At 35.7% G+C, this 15851-nt stretch overlaps 1 protein-coding gene across 8 annotated transcripts in view; it reads right to left on the minus strand.

The window, feature by feature from the left end:
* ATP2C1 (ATPase secretory pathway Ca2+ transporting 1) overlaps positions 1-15851 on the minus strand; it is a 62485-nt gene that overhangs the window by 1499 nt on the left and 45135 nt on the right. For all 8 annotated transcript variants that reach the window (XM_042044111.1, XM_042044110.1, XM_042044112.1 and 5 more), the window contains 14 exons: positions 15410-15507; positions 13839-13934; positions 13641-13730; positions 12818-12922; positions 10946-11102; positions 9500-9670; positions 8412-8509; positions 6824-6874; positions 5881-6047; positions 4264-4332; positions 2459-2575; positions 1871-2018; positions 1145-1240; positions 218-359 (listed from right to left, as the gene is read on the minus strand). In XM_042044111.1, coding sequence (XP_041900045.1) covers positions 218-359; positions 1145-1240; positions 1871-2018; positions 2459-2575; positions 4264-4332; positions 5881-6047; positions 6824-6874; positions 8412-8509; positions 9500-9670; positions 10946-11102; positions 12818-12922; positions 13641-13730; positions 13839-13934; positions 15410-15507 — 1605 coding nt within the window. The remainder of the gene's footprint in view (positions 1-217; positions 360-1144; positions 1241-1870; positions 2019-2458; positions 2576-4263; positions 4333-5880; positions 6048-6823; positions 6875-8411; positions 8510-9499; positions 9671-10945; positions 11103-12817; positions 12923-13640; positions 13731-13838; positions 13935-15409; positions 15508-15851) is intronic.

Below are 15851 nucleotides of genomic sequence, written 5' to 3' on the forward strand. Positions count from 1 at the left end.
TCCCAAAGAAAACATCTAAAAGCATTAAAAAACAAAAAAACAAACCAATGAAACAAACAAAACCCAAAAAAACCCCTACCCACAAAACAAAAAGTATCAGCAGGCTTTGTATTCCTGTTGTACTCAAACAGCCAGAAAATGCTCTTACAGAATCACCACCCAACACATTTACAAATTAATCCCTAATGCACAGTTTTGAAAAGGGAACTGTTCTTACCCAAGACACTCAGGCTCTCTGTTTGGAAAACCTTCTGAAGTGGAGGAAAGTAAATGACCAATAACTGCCCCATTATAGATCCGAGGACAGCATAGCAGAACATTTTGTTACTGCAAAGTCCAATCTCAAACACAGATTTTGTCTGTAAAAAAAATAATACATTACACCGTACATGTAATCTTAATTATGTAGACAAGAAACTACAATTTCTTTTCATAGTCTTTTAGAAAAATGTAAAATACTACTGTTGACCTCTTAGATAATCCAGAACAAGTTCTTGAACAGGCTAATTGCATTTTCTCCCTGATAAATAGAGTACAAGTCTTGTCTTCATAGTCAACAACTTGCATATTGAGCTCACTTTTCCACAAGTACAGTTCATCAGAAAAAGGTTCCCCCTACACTTTTCCATATCAGAAATAGACAGCAAATTAGACTAAATGTAGTAATGTATACTATCACAAAATTTCAGACTTGTTTCCTTAAAACAAAAAAATACACAGATGATAAAATACAGAAAAGTTTCAGAAATTTTCCTTGGACTTTGGGTTTAGGATTACAAAATATAAAAGCTAAGGCCTTCAAGAAATTTCACATTCTGGTAAGGTTGCTAAACTGACAGAATTTCCAGGAAGAGAAAAAAACAACAAAGTGTACACAGCAATACAAAGGACCATCACACTTCAGCTCTTAGTAACAGCTTTCTTGCTTTTGTCAGGACACCACCACGTAAACAAATTAAGTAATCTATCTTATCTGTAATTTAAGAAATCCTACCCAGTAAATACATGAAACTCTGAGCTTAATAGCAGACGTGAAGTGAATCTGCAGGGAAACACTTGAAACAAACACAGCAAGGTCTTCCCTCAAAGAAAACTCTTGATTGTTGTGTTAATACTGTGTAAATGGACAATATGAATCACTTACCTGAGATCTAGAACTCAAAGCATTGAACATATCAAAAAATACGAAACAGGTGAAAGTCATGGTTGTATCTCGAGGTGTTATTACATTGTCTCTTAACTGCCAACAAAAGAAAATGAAATGGCTTTAGCATGCTTTAAACACTCCACAATTAAACCAAGTCAAGTAAACAAAATTACTACAATAATTTTACAACAAGTTTTACTAGCTAGGAAATGAAAGCAGAAGTAACTTACTTACCCCAAGCTGTTTATTAAATCATACAGCAAATGTTACACACCTGTAACTTATAACAATTTGTAATTCCAAGCTATGATTAAATGACACCTCCTGAGCAACATTTATGCAAGCACATGGAATACCAGGAATTCTATGATGCACTACCAAATGTTCAAACAACATTTTTCTCTACTGGGAAAACAAAGTCAAATGGCTGTTTCATAATAATCTAGCTAGCAGATTTGCATAATTACTTTCTATGGGCCAAAGTTTCCAAAGTAGATTTGGAACCTGTGAAAGTCCATGTAAAAATAGAGATAGGGGAGAAAACTGTATTTCTCATTTCAACAACTATTTTGAAAATCTTCCTCTCTACTATGCTACTATTAAATAAGCATGGCAAAAACTCACAACTAATTTCATATTAATTCTGAATTCCAACTGCTGGTATAAAAAGGATTTCTTTTAAATTAGGTTGTTACTGCTCTAAGTTTTGCACTTTTGTCATACCTCTCTCCAGAAGACAAACAGTGTTCCACAGACAATAATTATTGATGAAACCAGTATTTTAACAATCAGGTTTTTGGTCAGAATGCTGTCCTTCAGATTTCTTGGAGGTTTTCGAATAATGTCTTTATCCACAGGCTCCACCCCAAGGCTTAGAATTAGAAGAACATTTTACATTTTTATCATCATAAAAAGTAATTCACTGCTTCTAATTTAAGGATTCGATTTCCTGAGTTGAAAAAAAGAGGATTTAATTCTAGTTCCTCACCATTTCTCCCTCCACCATCTACTTGCACAGAAGAGGATCAGAGGAAGAACCCAGAGGGAAGCCAGAACCCTGCATGCAAGTTTCATGGGCATATCCATGGATCTTTAGGTAACCTTGCTGCCCCCATATCATTAGATACTAAAGCAAACTAAATAGAATTAACTCAGAACCATACTCAAACATTGAAATTCACAGAGAAAGTTTGCTATTTCAGAAACATTTCACTGAAGTTTAACACTTAACAGTGTCCTTTATGAGCAACCATTGTCCTTATTGAAATAAAAGGACTATAGAACCCAATGGAGTTAAAAGTAAATACTTACCTTTGAGCTGGAGGTCCATCCATAATAATATTGATCCATAAGATCTGCATGGCATTGAGAGGATTAGGAAAGTTCATTAATGTAGCCAGTGAGATTAAAGTCAGTGCTGCTATACTCCTGTTGAAAGAATCCATTTTTGCAACTGTCAGCATGGAACGTTTCTAAAGATCCACTGATAACTGCTTTGTAATCAACACTTCAACTGTTTAAGAGTAGATACAGATTTTGAGAGTGTGAATCGTGACCGACGCAAGTCGAACTTTAAGGTAGAGCATGAAATCCTTTAGAATACTCATTCTGACATAGTCCATATTTAAAACAGCATTGTTCTGGCAATAAAAAGGCAGCAAATTTGCATTTAAAAACCTCCCAAACTTTTAGGCAACATTTCAGAATTATCACCCACCATCACTTAATACATTTTTTATGGGGAACTGTGTCCTATGCTTTTCTTGTGCCAAAAGCAAAACTTCTAAATATGGTTTTGAAAAACAAATTGCTTTTCCACTTCTGATGTAAATAAACTCACTGTGCACCTGTCACTGGTTTGCATGGTCAGTCAAAGCAAGGTACTACTCAAGCTCCCTAAAAATACCTACAACCACTCCTCATTACTAGCAAGATGAGAAGCCAGGCCAAAGACTGAAAAACAGATTAGCTGGCTGCAAGCTCGGCATTAGAAACCTCTGTAAACAAGTATGCACTAATTGCTTTCAGTGCACAATTAAGTGGTTTCATAACCAAGAAGAAGAGAGCAAGCTTATAATAATTCCAAATTTAGCACTGTACTGAACCTTATTATGCTCTCCCTGCAAAGAGGGACAGAAAAAACCAAAGGGTGAGTGATTCATCAAAAACCTGAGGCCGCCATTCCCAGGGCTAACAGGCAAGCACACTTTCCTAGAGTATCTACACTGAGTTATTTTTCAGCAGCAGATTTCTAGTCTAGTCTTATACCAGTGCAGGACACTTGGTGAGACTGAAAGTATATGCCACTTCTTACAGTGTTTATGCAAGTAGACAAGTTGGTCTTTCCCGGGTTTTGTTCTGTTGGGAGTTTTTGTTGAGAATTTTGTTTTGTTTTGGGGTGGTTTTGGGTGCTATTTGTTGTTCGTAGGTTGGGGGTTTTTTGGGTTTGTTTTATTTGAGATTTTAAGGGGTTTTTTTGTTTTTTTTTTAATTTCTGCAAAATTCAGACCACTCTGAAATGTCATGAAGGCTTCAAAAAAGTACATGAACAACATGGTGAAGAGAAAAACTATGTCCCTGAATCCAGATCCAATAAGATAAACTCACAAAAATTTTGAAACTAAGGCTTAATAAACTCTTGTCTTCTTGTCTTACATACACATTATAGCTAGCACATGAATCCTGATATGAAAGAAAAGGAAGTCAGCTTCATACAGCTAAGTCATTCCACAAACCAGTACATGGATTTCAAAAAAACTAACCTCCTGATTCCCTGGTCTTCTCCATTTGAATACATGTTCTGGTTAAGGAGAGACCGACTACAAGCTTCCCATTTAAATAGGGACCCAAATGCTGTTTCTCTCTATCCTTTCAGTAATTAACTTTACACATCTTAACAGGAAGAACCGTGACCAGGTTACATGTCTGTTTACCGCACTATCTTCTGGGTCTTTGAAAACAAAACAAGCCACCAAACGCAAAACAATGAAAACTCAAAAGCACAGTAAATCAGCATCCTACTTGAAATTTACAGTATTAACATTAATTTATGCATCTGCTTCATGCTTTGATTCATTCACAAGAAACTTCTGATACTGACGGCTTTTCAAACTTACGTGCTCAGTTGAAATCTAACAAAATTTTTTATGTTATTATAAATTCCTTTACCCTCTTCAATTGCAGACCTGCAATTAAAAACAAAGATAATGTTACTAGACAAATGAATCCACTGCCAAGAAAAACTTAAAACAAACCAAAAAAGCTATTCATTTAACCAGCAATCAAAATAGCAAGAAACAAATGGAGTTGAGATTCTTTTCACTTTGGCAGTCATTGTTTTTCAACTTGACTGTGAGAACCCAAACTATTCTGTGATTGTGAATAACCACAAGTTATTTTTCCAGGTGCTTAACTTTCAAAATGCAATGTTATTAGTAAAATCTCTTTATTCAAAATTCACCACTATCCTTGATAAGAGCTTCTGATTCAAGCCAGATAAAAACAAAAACCACAAAAACCAAAAAGCCAACAAACCCCACATGCACACACTCCTAAAAAACACAGAAATACAGCATGACTTTAGAAGACCATGTATTCTTCCTATACAAGCATGAAATATGTACAGACCATCTTCACAACCCCTAGCATGTGTCACAACTTGCCTATCCATTATCACAATTACTGCAGTGAGAAAGGATTTTCTAATACCCAAATCAAGCCTACTTTCCTGCAAATAAAACTAGTTTCTTTCTTCCATTCCCCCAACAACTAAAGAGCATTCTTTCTCTAACTTAAACAATTAAAAGGGTGGGGAGGAGATGTAAAACTATGGAAGTTCATACTTCTTTTTTTCCTTAGCATTCACCTCTTCTCTCTCTCCTATTGAGAGCTTTCCGGATGAAGTGAGAAAAATGGAATAAAGCATTCCAGCAAAAGCCTCACCAAGTCCACGTAAAGTACTTACTACAAATGTCCTTCCTATCTACTCTCCTGACTATGTTAAAATGATTCCCTTCTCTGTTTTGTTTTTGCACAGCAGCACATTTCTGTTGGCTCTATTAGTGTGACAACCTCAGATCATCCTCTGACATACTGCTGTGTAGGTAGATTTTCTTATACTGTACTTCTTCATTTCACTTCTTCCCCAGGATTAAGTGTTATACTTTGGAACAGAACTGTTCTGAGATTGATGCATAATTTCAAAATGAAGGCTATTTCACCAGACAGCAGTTCAGCTCTGTCAACAATCAGTACCTTCAAAAGTCAGATGAATTAAAGTCAAAATAGGGTAAGTTTACCTAAGCTCTTTTTGAAATACACCAACCAAAAAAATGAACAAGTACAAACAGCTGGTTACCAGAAGCTAATAACCTATTTTCACCTGTGACATCTAAATAATTTGTATTTTTTTCCTTTTCTGAAACCACCACATTTAAGAGTTGAAAACAAATGGAGAGATACGTAATTTTTTTAAATCTTGAGTGGAAGGCTTTGTCATTTTTTCATTAGTTTTATACTTCTGAAGTAAGAAATTGAATGAAATCTACTAATTGCTAATAGACTCACAGTTTCACCTCAGTTATGTTTCCAAATATGCTAATACTCCTGACTGAGCAGAAAACTCTCTTACAGCTGCTACACTTTACAAGTTCAGGGAACTTCTATTGGTTTTAACCCAGGCAACATCTCATAAAAGCTATATAGTACAAGATACGTACATAAAGGCCACCTACATTATTGTCTGAAAATCATCATCCACGAGGATCATATCTGCTGCCTCTTTACAAACATCTGTTCCAGTTTGTCCCATTGCTACACCAATATCTGCAGCCTTCAGAGCAACAGCATCATTCACTCCATCTCCTGTCATAGCTACTACGGCACCATTATTTTGCAGGGACTAAAGAGAGGGAAAAGAACTTAAATCAGGGATTGAAACAACCCATCCTATAAAATTATTCTAGATACAAGGTTTGTGTCACTGCTCCCCCTCCCCCATTTCTTATAATTGCACTGTAATCTCCTAAAGAAAAAAGCAGCTGGTTCTGTTCTAAATAATTTTTATATAAGATTTTGGGTTAAACTTCAGTTGGTATATTCAGAAAGCCTAAATTTTAAAGCTAGGGTATATAAAATCTGCCTTTAGGGGAAAGAAAAAAACTCAAGAGAAAGACAAAAGATATTGTATTTACATATTACCATTGTCACCTTCTTATAAGTCCTGCATGCATCCCTATGGTCTCAGTGTTTTGACTTTTCCTTACCATTACTTTTCTGATTGTTCCAATCTGTACACTGAATATGTCCCTCTGCTACCTTCTTTTGTTAACTTCTGAATAGAGGCACTGCCACAGACATGGCTTGAAATTCATTCCCTTTTATCTCATTTTACGAGTATCAGAAATAGTGTCCTTTCAAGTTCCTAGTCAATTCAACTGCAACGTGACAAAATCTCAATCCCCAGCTCCCTACATAGAAGAAAGCACAATGTTACCTACCTATTCCTTGTGGGCACTACGCATTTTTCTAGGTAATATTTTCAATTATACTTCACTGCCAAATCAGATGCATTTCTGACTTCATCTTGACACACTGTAGCACGTTATAGTTTATGTAAAGGCAGCACAGACAATACCCATAGCAACAGCCCAGCGTTTGAGCCTCTATGAGACGTACCTTTATAATTTTCAATTTATGTCGAGGACTGGCTCTGTAGAAAACTGCAACCTATTAGAAGAACAACGAAGCAGTGATGAAAACTTCAGAAATGTAAAGAATTGTACTGGATTCTATTAAGGTAGAGGTTAAAAAATAGTAACAAAGGCCAACTGTATTCTTGTCAGCTCTGAAGACGAAGCACCAGCGAGCTGTGTTTTTGATTGAGCGAAATCATTAATTCCAGAGAAGTTTCAAAGTGTGTTCTGGTAAACAAAGTTAGTGTTGCTTATTTCAAGATAGAATATGCAATTTAAAAGCCTTCTAAAATAATGAAGCAACTGAGGTATAATGGCTTGCTGCTGACCTTCCTGACTAAATTCATGCAGGCAATTGCCATGCTGACTCTACAATCAACATCCTTTGCCCCTGTCAGCACTAGCGACAAGTTACTCAAGATATTTCAATTTTACTAGTTTATGTAGCATATTATTAGCAAAGTTTTAAAGCTAATTAAAAATTCTGACTTGGAAGGACCAATTTTCAGATTCTTCTTGGTCTCTGGACTTCTCTGTAAATTGAAATTTGAGCACATGGAATTTAATTTTCCATAATTTCCACACAGTTAGCATTTTTCCTTTTCAAGAAGCCTGGCAAAAAGCTAGATTTCTCAACAATCACTTTAGACTGTATACAGCTATTAATCTTATTGGTTGATTTTAATTAATTCCTAATAAGATTTTAAGCAAACATCTAGAAAAGCAACCGGGTCCCAGGACAAACACGTGTAAGTAAATTTGTATCTATTTCAGCCCTTCAGAACAAGTAATACCAAATAAACCAAAAATTACTATCTGCTACACAATTCTTTCTTTTTCTCAGTTTCTGCAAGTCACTAAGAAAAGACAGAAAGCTGACATGAACATTTCTTGGTTGCAAATATTGGCTTTTGGCTTGCTTACACCAGGCTCAGGCATGCTGCAGTCTAATTTTGCAGTCCTTGGCAAACAGAGCAGCATTTCGATGCATGGATTTTGCAACATAGTTAAACCTGAAATTCCATTGCATTTGATTATGTCTTCACATTTATAACTTTGACACTGGTTAATCCATTTAGTTATTTAATAACAAAAAAGTATTAAGCAGTAACTTAATAAATAGACCCTTTCAAAATTCCCAACCAGTGACCTCCAATCGATTAAAATCATTAAAAACACAGACAAGTCCTCTTACAAATTACAAAACAATGGACTGTCTGAACACGCAGACTCTAAGATTATATAAATGAACTGAGTTGCTCAGAAATAAAATGGCCTAATAATACAAAAAGGTGATGTTGACTGAGAGGTGGCAAAATGAAAGTTAAAGGTAAAAGCCAAACTGAACCATTAAAATAGACAGAAGTAATAAACTCCCTAAAAAGATAATTGCCTAAGTCAAAAGAAATAGATTTTCATATTGGTCATATGTCAGACCAAAAGACAGTGATTAGAAGAATATTATTTGTATCTAAGAAATTGCATTTTAGCTTGCAACAGAAAAAAAAGCAATTCTCAGTATGTAAATGTATCCTTTACCACATTTCAGTAAGTAGTACATCAAAACAAACCTTTGGTGTTATTTGAGAAAGCTGCTGAATATCCAAATCATCTATCTCTTCTCCAGAGATTGCCTTTGAATTTTTGGAATACAATCCTAGTCGACTAGCTGTAAAAAAGTAATAAAAAAAACTTACTATAATAATTTACCCTTTTAAGACATTAAGTACCCAATCATTTTTTTTAATCCTAATATTTTCTGCAGCATTTCAGATTTGAAATACCTGGAGCAGAACATCTTATTACATTATTGATTTAGCATGTTGGAGTAAATTATCTGAACTCTTGAGTAACAAAAACATGCTACAAAGTCTATCCTAATCAGATATTTATTTGCTTAGTCTTTTTAGGTCTAAAGGTCTGTAGTTGATTCTGTCAGGTGTCATATAAACAAATAGAGGGGTTCAGTCCTCTCAAAGAATTTACAGTTCAAAAATAACATGACACAAAATGAAAAATAACATGAGGGAGACAAGGGGAAAAAAACCCTCTGATAAAATACGCTGAGTTTGGGGGTATACTTTTCATGTGCACATTCAACTGCTCATTATCCTGTTTGTAGAGAACTCATATTCCAGCTAAAGTGCTTGTACTTTAATGTATTATTTTTTAAAAAGAAGTAGTTTGTTTAAATATTTATTAATAATATTTAAGCTGCAAACTTAACTTGTACGGACAAAACTGGACAGCACTGAAGTGCCACACATCATTACTTCTTGTCACTGGTTATTTTAGTTTATCCCTGTTGTCATGAGACGGGCATCCAGAGCTGAGGGTAGGGAGGGTGGTGGTGGTGATGTAACAGTAAGAATCAGAAATCAAGCATATATAATAAGAAAAGACCATGAAAAAATACAGTTTCAAACAGCTGAAGTCATATATTAATCAAATTAGGAAAACTACTATTCAAGCTGAAGCCAAAGTATCACTTCAGGCTAGGGTCCTGGGTTTTTTGGGTCTTTTTCCCTGCTAATTCCACTGTGGCATACATTAACCCAAAATACAGAACTCACAAACGATAGAGATTTAATACCCACACTTCATAACAACTAGCTAAGCAGAAAACAAGAAAATATGAAAGGAAATCAACTATTCATACCAATGGCAACTGCAGTTTCCTGTGAATCTCCAGTAACCATTTTTATTGCAACTCCTGAGGTGATAAGTGTAGTAACAGCTTCTTTCACACCCGTCCGTGGAGGATCGATTATTCCCACAAGCCCCAGAAAAGTCAGCTGTCCTAACTCAGGACCAGAAGCTAAGGCCAAAACTTTAAGAAGACAAAGAAATAAAAATGTTAAGATTTGAAATTAACATCAGCATTTAGAACAACTGTTGCAAACTAACAGGCCAGCATAAAGCAAAGAGCTGGAATTGATATTTTCCTTTTTTTAAACCTTGGTAGTAGCAATGCTGAGCATTAATAGCCTACCTATGTACACTCTTGTCTTCTAAAGAATTTCATACCAAACAGTCATATTCCAGCTTTTAAAGATAACTTTCCTATTTATTCTCATCTGAAAGTGTTTATACTTTCACTGTGTGGAAAGAGAACCACATCTAGCTTTGTGATTTCTCTGTGCATTTCTTTTATGCAAGAGGATGAAACGGAGGATCAGTTAATGTATTTATTTTCTGCTTTGGGTTTTTTTTTTTCCTTTTGAGAGGCAGATTTCATTGAGTACGTGCTGAATATTTTCTGGAATGTCTTTTAAAGTATGATTCTTAATTCGAATATATTTAAATGTTATTAGAATTGCAAGGAAAAAGCAAGTTTGCTTTGTTCACAACATTATCCTTCATTTTTTTGTTTGAGGGACAGAACAAATGACTGTTCAAATAAAACAGCAAAGAGATACCACTCCTAGCACATCCTCTCAGCTTCGAATTATTTGCATCTTAGGAATTTCCTGAGCCACAGTGTACCCCTCCCTTAAAAAAAAAAAATTTAAAACAATTAAAAAGTTGTCCATGGACTTAGCAGCTTAGAGGTCTCTTTACAAAGGCCAAAGAAAGCCAGTCATGTATAATCCTGGCCCATAATCAACTCCTGTCAATCATCTTGTGGAAAATATTTTGTTTCATCTAAAATTCTACACAGGTTGTTAACACAGAAGATAATTCTAAGGGCATCTCCTGGCCTGCAATCAGTTGTGCTAGCCTAACTCATGAAGGTGGCAGGAGGCAAAGTAATGGACAAATAAACACATTCACATTAAAAAAAAAACCCCACAAGCATGTATAATAAGGTATGGAAGTTAAGTAGCAATGTACTGTTCAGTTGTGGTCACATGCAAGAGATGACAGGAAGCAACACTGCCCTTTCTCACCCTGTGTAGTTTAATCATGTTATTATGCAGCACTAAAAGCTAAACAACACAGTGGCACTTACTGAACAAAAAAACCCAACCAACCAACCAACAAAAAAGATCCTATTGTTTTGGGTTGCTCTTGTTTGGTGGTGGTGGTGGTTTGGGTTCTTTTTTTAACAACAATCAGTGCCATTTAAATGAAATTGTTATTTTGAGAGACGGAACAGCCTTACCCCTAAGTCCCGCAGAACCCATAGACATCTTCTCTTGCTGGTATTGCTCTCTCTGCTGCTGCACCAGAGGTAGGCTCTGTCCCTTACAGTTATATGATGTACAGTACCTAATGACTTGCTCATAAGCACCTTTCATAAAGCAAACCTCAGGTTTGTCCTAAGAGAAAAAAGAGCTGTTGTGTGCACGTGTGTGTATGCGTAAGTGCACACACACAAGTACATACACATGGACACGTAAGAATGACAGATGTGTACTTCTGTTAAGAATCTTAACAGAACCTGAGAGCATAATGCAAATCAAACTTACACTTCTAAACATAAAAATCTCTTCTTTTGAGCATTTCTAGACTGTACATTCAACAGTGGTAAAGTCAACAGAGCAAAGCTAATAATCAGTATCTCATTTCAGTAGACATCAGACACACACACTGCAAGTCACAGTTCACAGACTAAAGAGGCCATGCAAAGGACAGAAATTCAACCTATAGAGGACATTAGACCTAAAGGACCTTAAGTTCATCGTCAGACCAGCTGCACAGGTCATTAAACAACCCCTCCATCCTTGTACAAGGCCTAATAACTCTAATATTTTCTAGATAGCCATCTAGCCTTGATATGATGATATCACAGGACTTAAGAGTCCACCCACCTACCTCAAACATTTAACTCCAATGCTAAATCAACTCATTCCTTCCCATCCCTCCCCTTCCATTAAGAACTGCTACCTCAGCTCAATTTCCACTCACTGATCACTCATCTTCTCTACAGTTGAACTAAAAAACTCTTTTTTTAATATATCTGTTTTCTTCCTGTGAAGTTATTTATATGCAGTCAAGTTACTTCAATCTTTCATGATAGGCTTAAGTGATGAGAGTTCAGTTTCTAAATCCACTGTGTTTTCTTAGTCTTCAAATAATTTACGCTCCCTTTAAATCTATTATCAATTTTCCACCATTCTTTTAAAATTTCTGATTCAAAAACACAGACACAGTAAGTCTTTTCATGGTTTAAAATCTTATACCAATTTCTGCTCACCATTCTTTACACAGACATTGATAATAAACAATATAACCCATATAGCTAAAAAGAGACAAATGCTTTCTTTCCAAAGCAAAGATTTTACTGTGATACTGGAACACCATAAGCAAGCCTGGTTTTGGTCCGAAGTACTAGAAGATTTTTCATAAACTCAATATAGAAGATTTTTCATAAATCCAATGTGTTGTTGCACATGTTGTCTAGAACGCTCCCGTTATCAGACTGGCAGTGATTATGTCAATATTCTTAACAAAAACATTCATATGGATCTAAATGAAACATGAATGCAAGTATGTACATGAAAGTACCAGACGACAGAAAAAGAGGTTAGAGTGGTTCTTATCGGTAATCCATGCCAGTGTTGACATCAATAAAATTTGTCAACACTGGGGATGTGATGTCTGCATCAAAAACAGAAACCTCATCTTTCCAAACAAAAGAAATTTTACTATTGAACATCAATGCATATTCTTGCTCTTAAATCATTATGTAACCACGCTGCACTGGAACAGCAGAAGATTGGCAGAATTGCTTTAGATGTTTGAGAAGGGAGAAGAAGGAAGAAAAAATAGCCAAGTATACATTCAAAGTCTCAGCTTTCACAATACTTAAAATAATTTCCCAGCATGCCTTTTATGGAAATTATTTCTTGTGATTCCTTCTCTCTACTTCAGAGCTTGAAACTAAAGCTGCGGCTACTACCAAACCATATTTCCAGGACTGTGCACAACTGCCAGTCTTCCAAAACTTCTGAAGCAAAAAATGAAGATATTAAACAAGGTAGATAACCATTCTACAGAGCCAGTGCTCAAGTAAACAGTGATTGAAGTTTACCTGCTGTGTTCTGTGAATGCATTTAACAGCCATCCATTTCTGTTCTGAGCTGAAGGGATATTCAGCTTTCCTTATGTAGTCTTCCTGGACTCCATCTAAACCCATCTGTATAAAACAGAAGTACCACCACAATGTCAGGACCTTTTCTTTTCAAATAGGTACAATCTGTGTTGACTTGTTGAATCACCTCAGTTAGCAAACGTCACTTAATTAAAGAACAATTCCATCTCCAAAGTTGCTTTTGAGCACACTACTCCAATTTAGATAGACTTCTGACAAACTAGCACTGAAAGCACCCAGAAATTTCTTTCAGGCTTCAGCATGAGCCTTGCTACATTTCACAGTAGCTGTAATGGGTGTGTCACAGCATTACAAAAAAGGAACAACAACCCCTCCTCCCTCCCCAAAAGAAAAAAACCCGAACATTTCAGCACAGTGTCCACAATTCAAAAGCCCTGCACTTAAAAGGCACTATAAATGCTGCAGTCACCAATACATCAGTTATCAACTTCCCACTGCTACTGATGTGAAATGGGAAAGAGACAGCACAGTCAGTATTCAACAGGTAAATTAGTTTGTGGCAGGTAAAAAGACAGTACTAAGTACAGAAAGATGAAAATAGAGATTTTACTCCACTCAAAAATATTTTTTTTCTGATCCTTCAGAACGCCCGAGATTTACAAGAAAGAAACATACGAGATGAGCAGTTGCAATACAAATCTAGAAGATCCAAACCAGAAGAAAATGAGAAAAACAAAACCACAACTTATTTCTACACATTTCCCACCTGCCATAAATCCAAAAAGCACCATCAAGTACACACCTTCATAGCAAGTGCAATTAAAGCCCCTTCTGTTGGCTTCCCCATCAACGTGTTGTTTCTAATCAAGGCATCATTGCACACACAACCAGCCTAAAAGATGAGGAAGGAAAGGAGAGAAAACAGAACACGAAGTAAGTGCCATACAAAGTGCTCATGCTAATCACCATTAAAACTCACCTTTCTTTGCCAAGATCTTACCTCCACAATTTTGCTAATGGATGGGTTGTTATAACCATGAATAACTTCACCATCGAGCATCACTTCTCCAAACCTGTTATAACCTACTCCAGTAACCTGCAAGACAAGCAGCCAGAGGCAGAATGCAACGCAGTGTTGACCAGGTTAACTGCTCTCAGCTTTTTACTATAAGCTACAGAAGAATTTCAAAAGGTCATTCATAATGGCTGCTTTTACTCAGTGTGCATGAATTCTTCTCACTCAGCTTCTAATGCAGCAACACTTTGAGTTCAATAAAATATATTAGAGACTAATTTCTTTAAAAAGCATCAAATTTTTTACTTAGCATAAATAAATGTAGTATGTGTTGTTTCTTTACAGTATTAGGCATGCTTTCTTTTGCTTTCTAACTTTTTCCTCCTATTTGTCTCTACCCTGATTAGTAATGCATACCCTGCATACCCCCTGCAGGGGAATGGAATTACAGAGCAGAGTCCTACTTCCATCGAGTTATTAAAAAAAAAAAAAAAAAAAAAAAAAAAGAAAAAAAAGAAACAGTTGAACTGCCTCTCAGTTTAGACCTCAAAGAGGTGTTAAAACCAGTAAAATTGTATTTTTGGCGCATAAAACCCAGGCATCCCACTAGGATCCTAAAAAAGTCTTCATATCTACAGCATTAACAGCTAATATATTTCACAGCCATTTTAAGTTCTCTTTCCATTAGGAAAAAGGAGCTGATTTGACCCAGATGCAATTGTGCTAGTAGCAGAATTCATATAGAATTCTAAAAATAAAAACCCAAATACGAGGATATATAAGCAAATACAGGTAAATAATAGGAAACAATAAGAAAAAATGTCAGTATTTTTGCTTACAAAATAAAGTTACAGGACCATCTGTTAACTGTATTGTGGAAACAAAACCCTGATCAAGGAGTTTGAGAACTTAATAACTTGATTAAAACACTCCTATGAACCCACATCCAGTTTCACACCTCACTTCTTTTCCATTCCTGCTGCTTTTGCTTCTCTTTTGTGCATTTACATCATCAGTCTTTCCAGAAACTCCCTAATCTCAACAATCACTGCTTGATGTCCTGCTCCTACTTGCAAGTCCATCCATTATAAAAAAGCAAGAATGACAGTACATATTCAGTAAAAACAGGTCACACAATAAACTGTCTTTTAGCCAAAAAGTTGTGTATCTCCATTTTAAATGTTTGTAACATGTAAATTTTGGGGGATTTTTTTTCACCTGAAACAGCAAAATAGCCTCAACTTTCTGTAGTGAAGAAAAACACAATCTCTCAGCTTGTCTATCTTAGCCTCTGTCTCTTATTGTGTGTGACCTACAGTCACCAAAAGTTTTAAGAACTTAACATACTATATAAAAAAATTCTTCTGTAACCAGAGAAGGCTTGGATAGCACAGCTCAAAGGCTTCATACTAAATGAACTGAGGGACAGGAGTTTGGTGCAACAAATTTATGCTTTCCTAATTGATGCTTTACCTGCAGTATAGTCCAGCATGTTTCAGCTGATACACACAACGAAGTCAGAAGGTAAATGCAAGTCTAAATGTCACACTACATACCTCAGCATGCTGCCCATCAGAAGTAAAAATATGGGTAACAGTCATTTCATTCTTTGTCAGAGTTCCAGTTTTATCTGAACAAATGACGTTGCAACAACCTGAAATAACAAATAAACATTTATAAGACAAGATTTATAATTCTTGTTTAGAACAACGTAACTAACAAAGACAAAAGTATTCAAGCCAAGCAAATTTCTAGAAGTACTGCAGCTGTCTATGAATAACAACAAGTGACATTTAACAAAAGACAGCAAATTTTCAACTATTAATGAACAGTTGTACAAGGCTTTTTGTGAGTTTGCACAATAAATTAAAAAAACCACAAACTAATTAAAATCCCAAATTTACAACTCATCCAAAATGTGTCCATTCAATACCTCTCCTTTATTTTATTCTGCTGTATCTCAAACTACAGATTTGAGATTAACTAAGATTACTGAAA

Source organism: Corvus kubaryi, unplaced genomic scaffold, assembly GCF_017639235.1.
Source record: "Corvus kubaryi isolate FWS band 111438036 unplaced genomic scaffold, C.kubaryi_AGA036_p1.0 37398, whole genome shotgun sequence".
In the NCBI taxonomy this organism is placed as follows: Eukaryota; Metazoa; Chordata; class Aves; order Passeriformes; family Corvidae; genus Corvus; species Corvus kubaryi.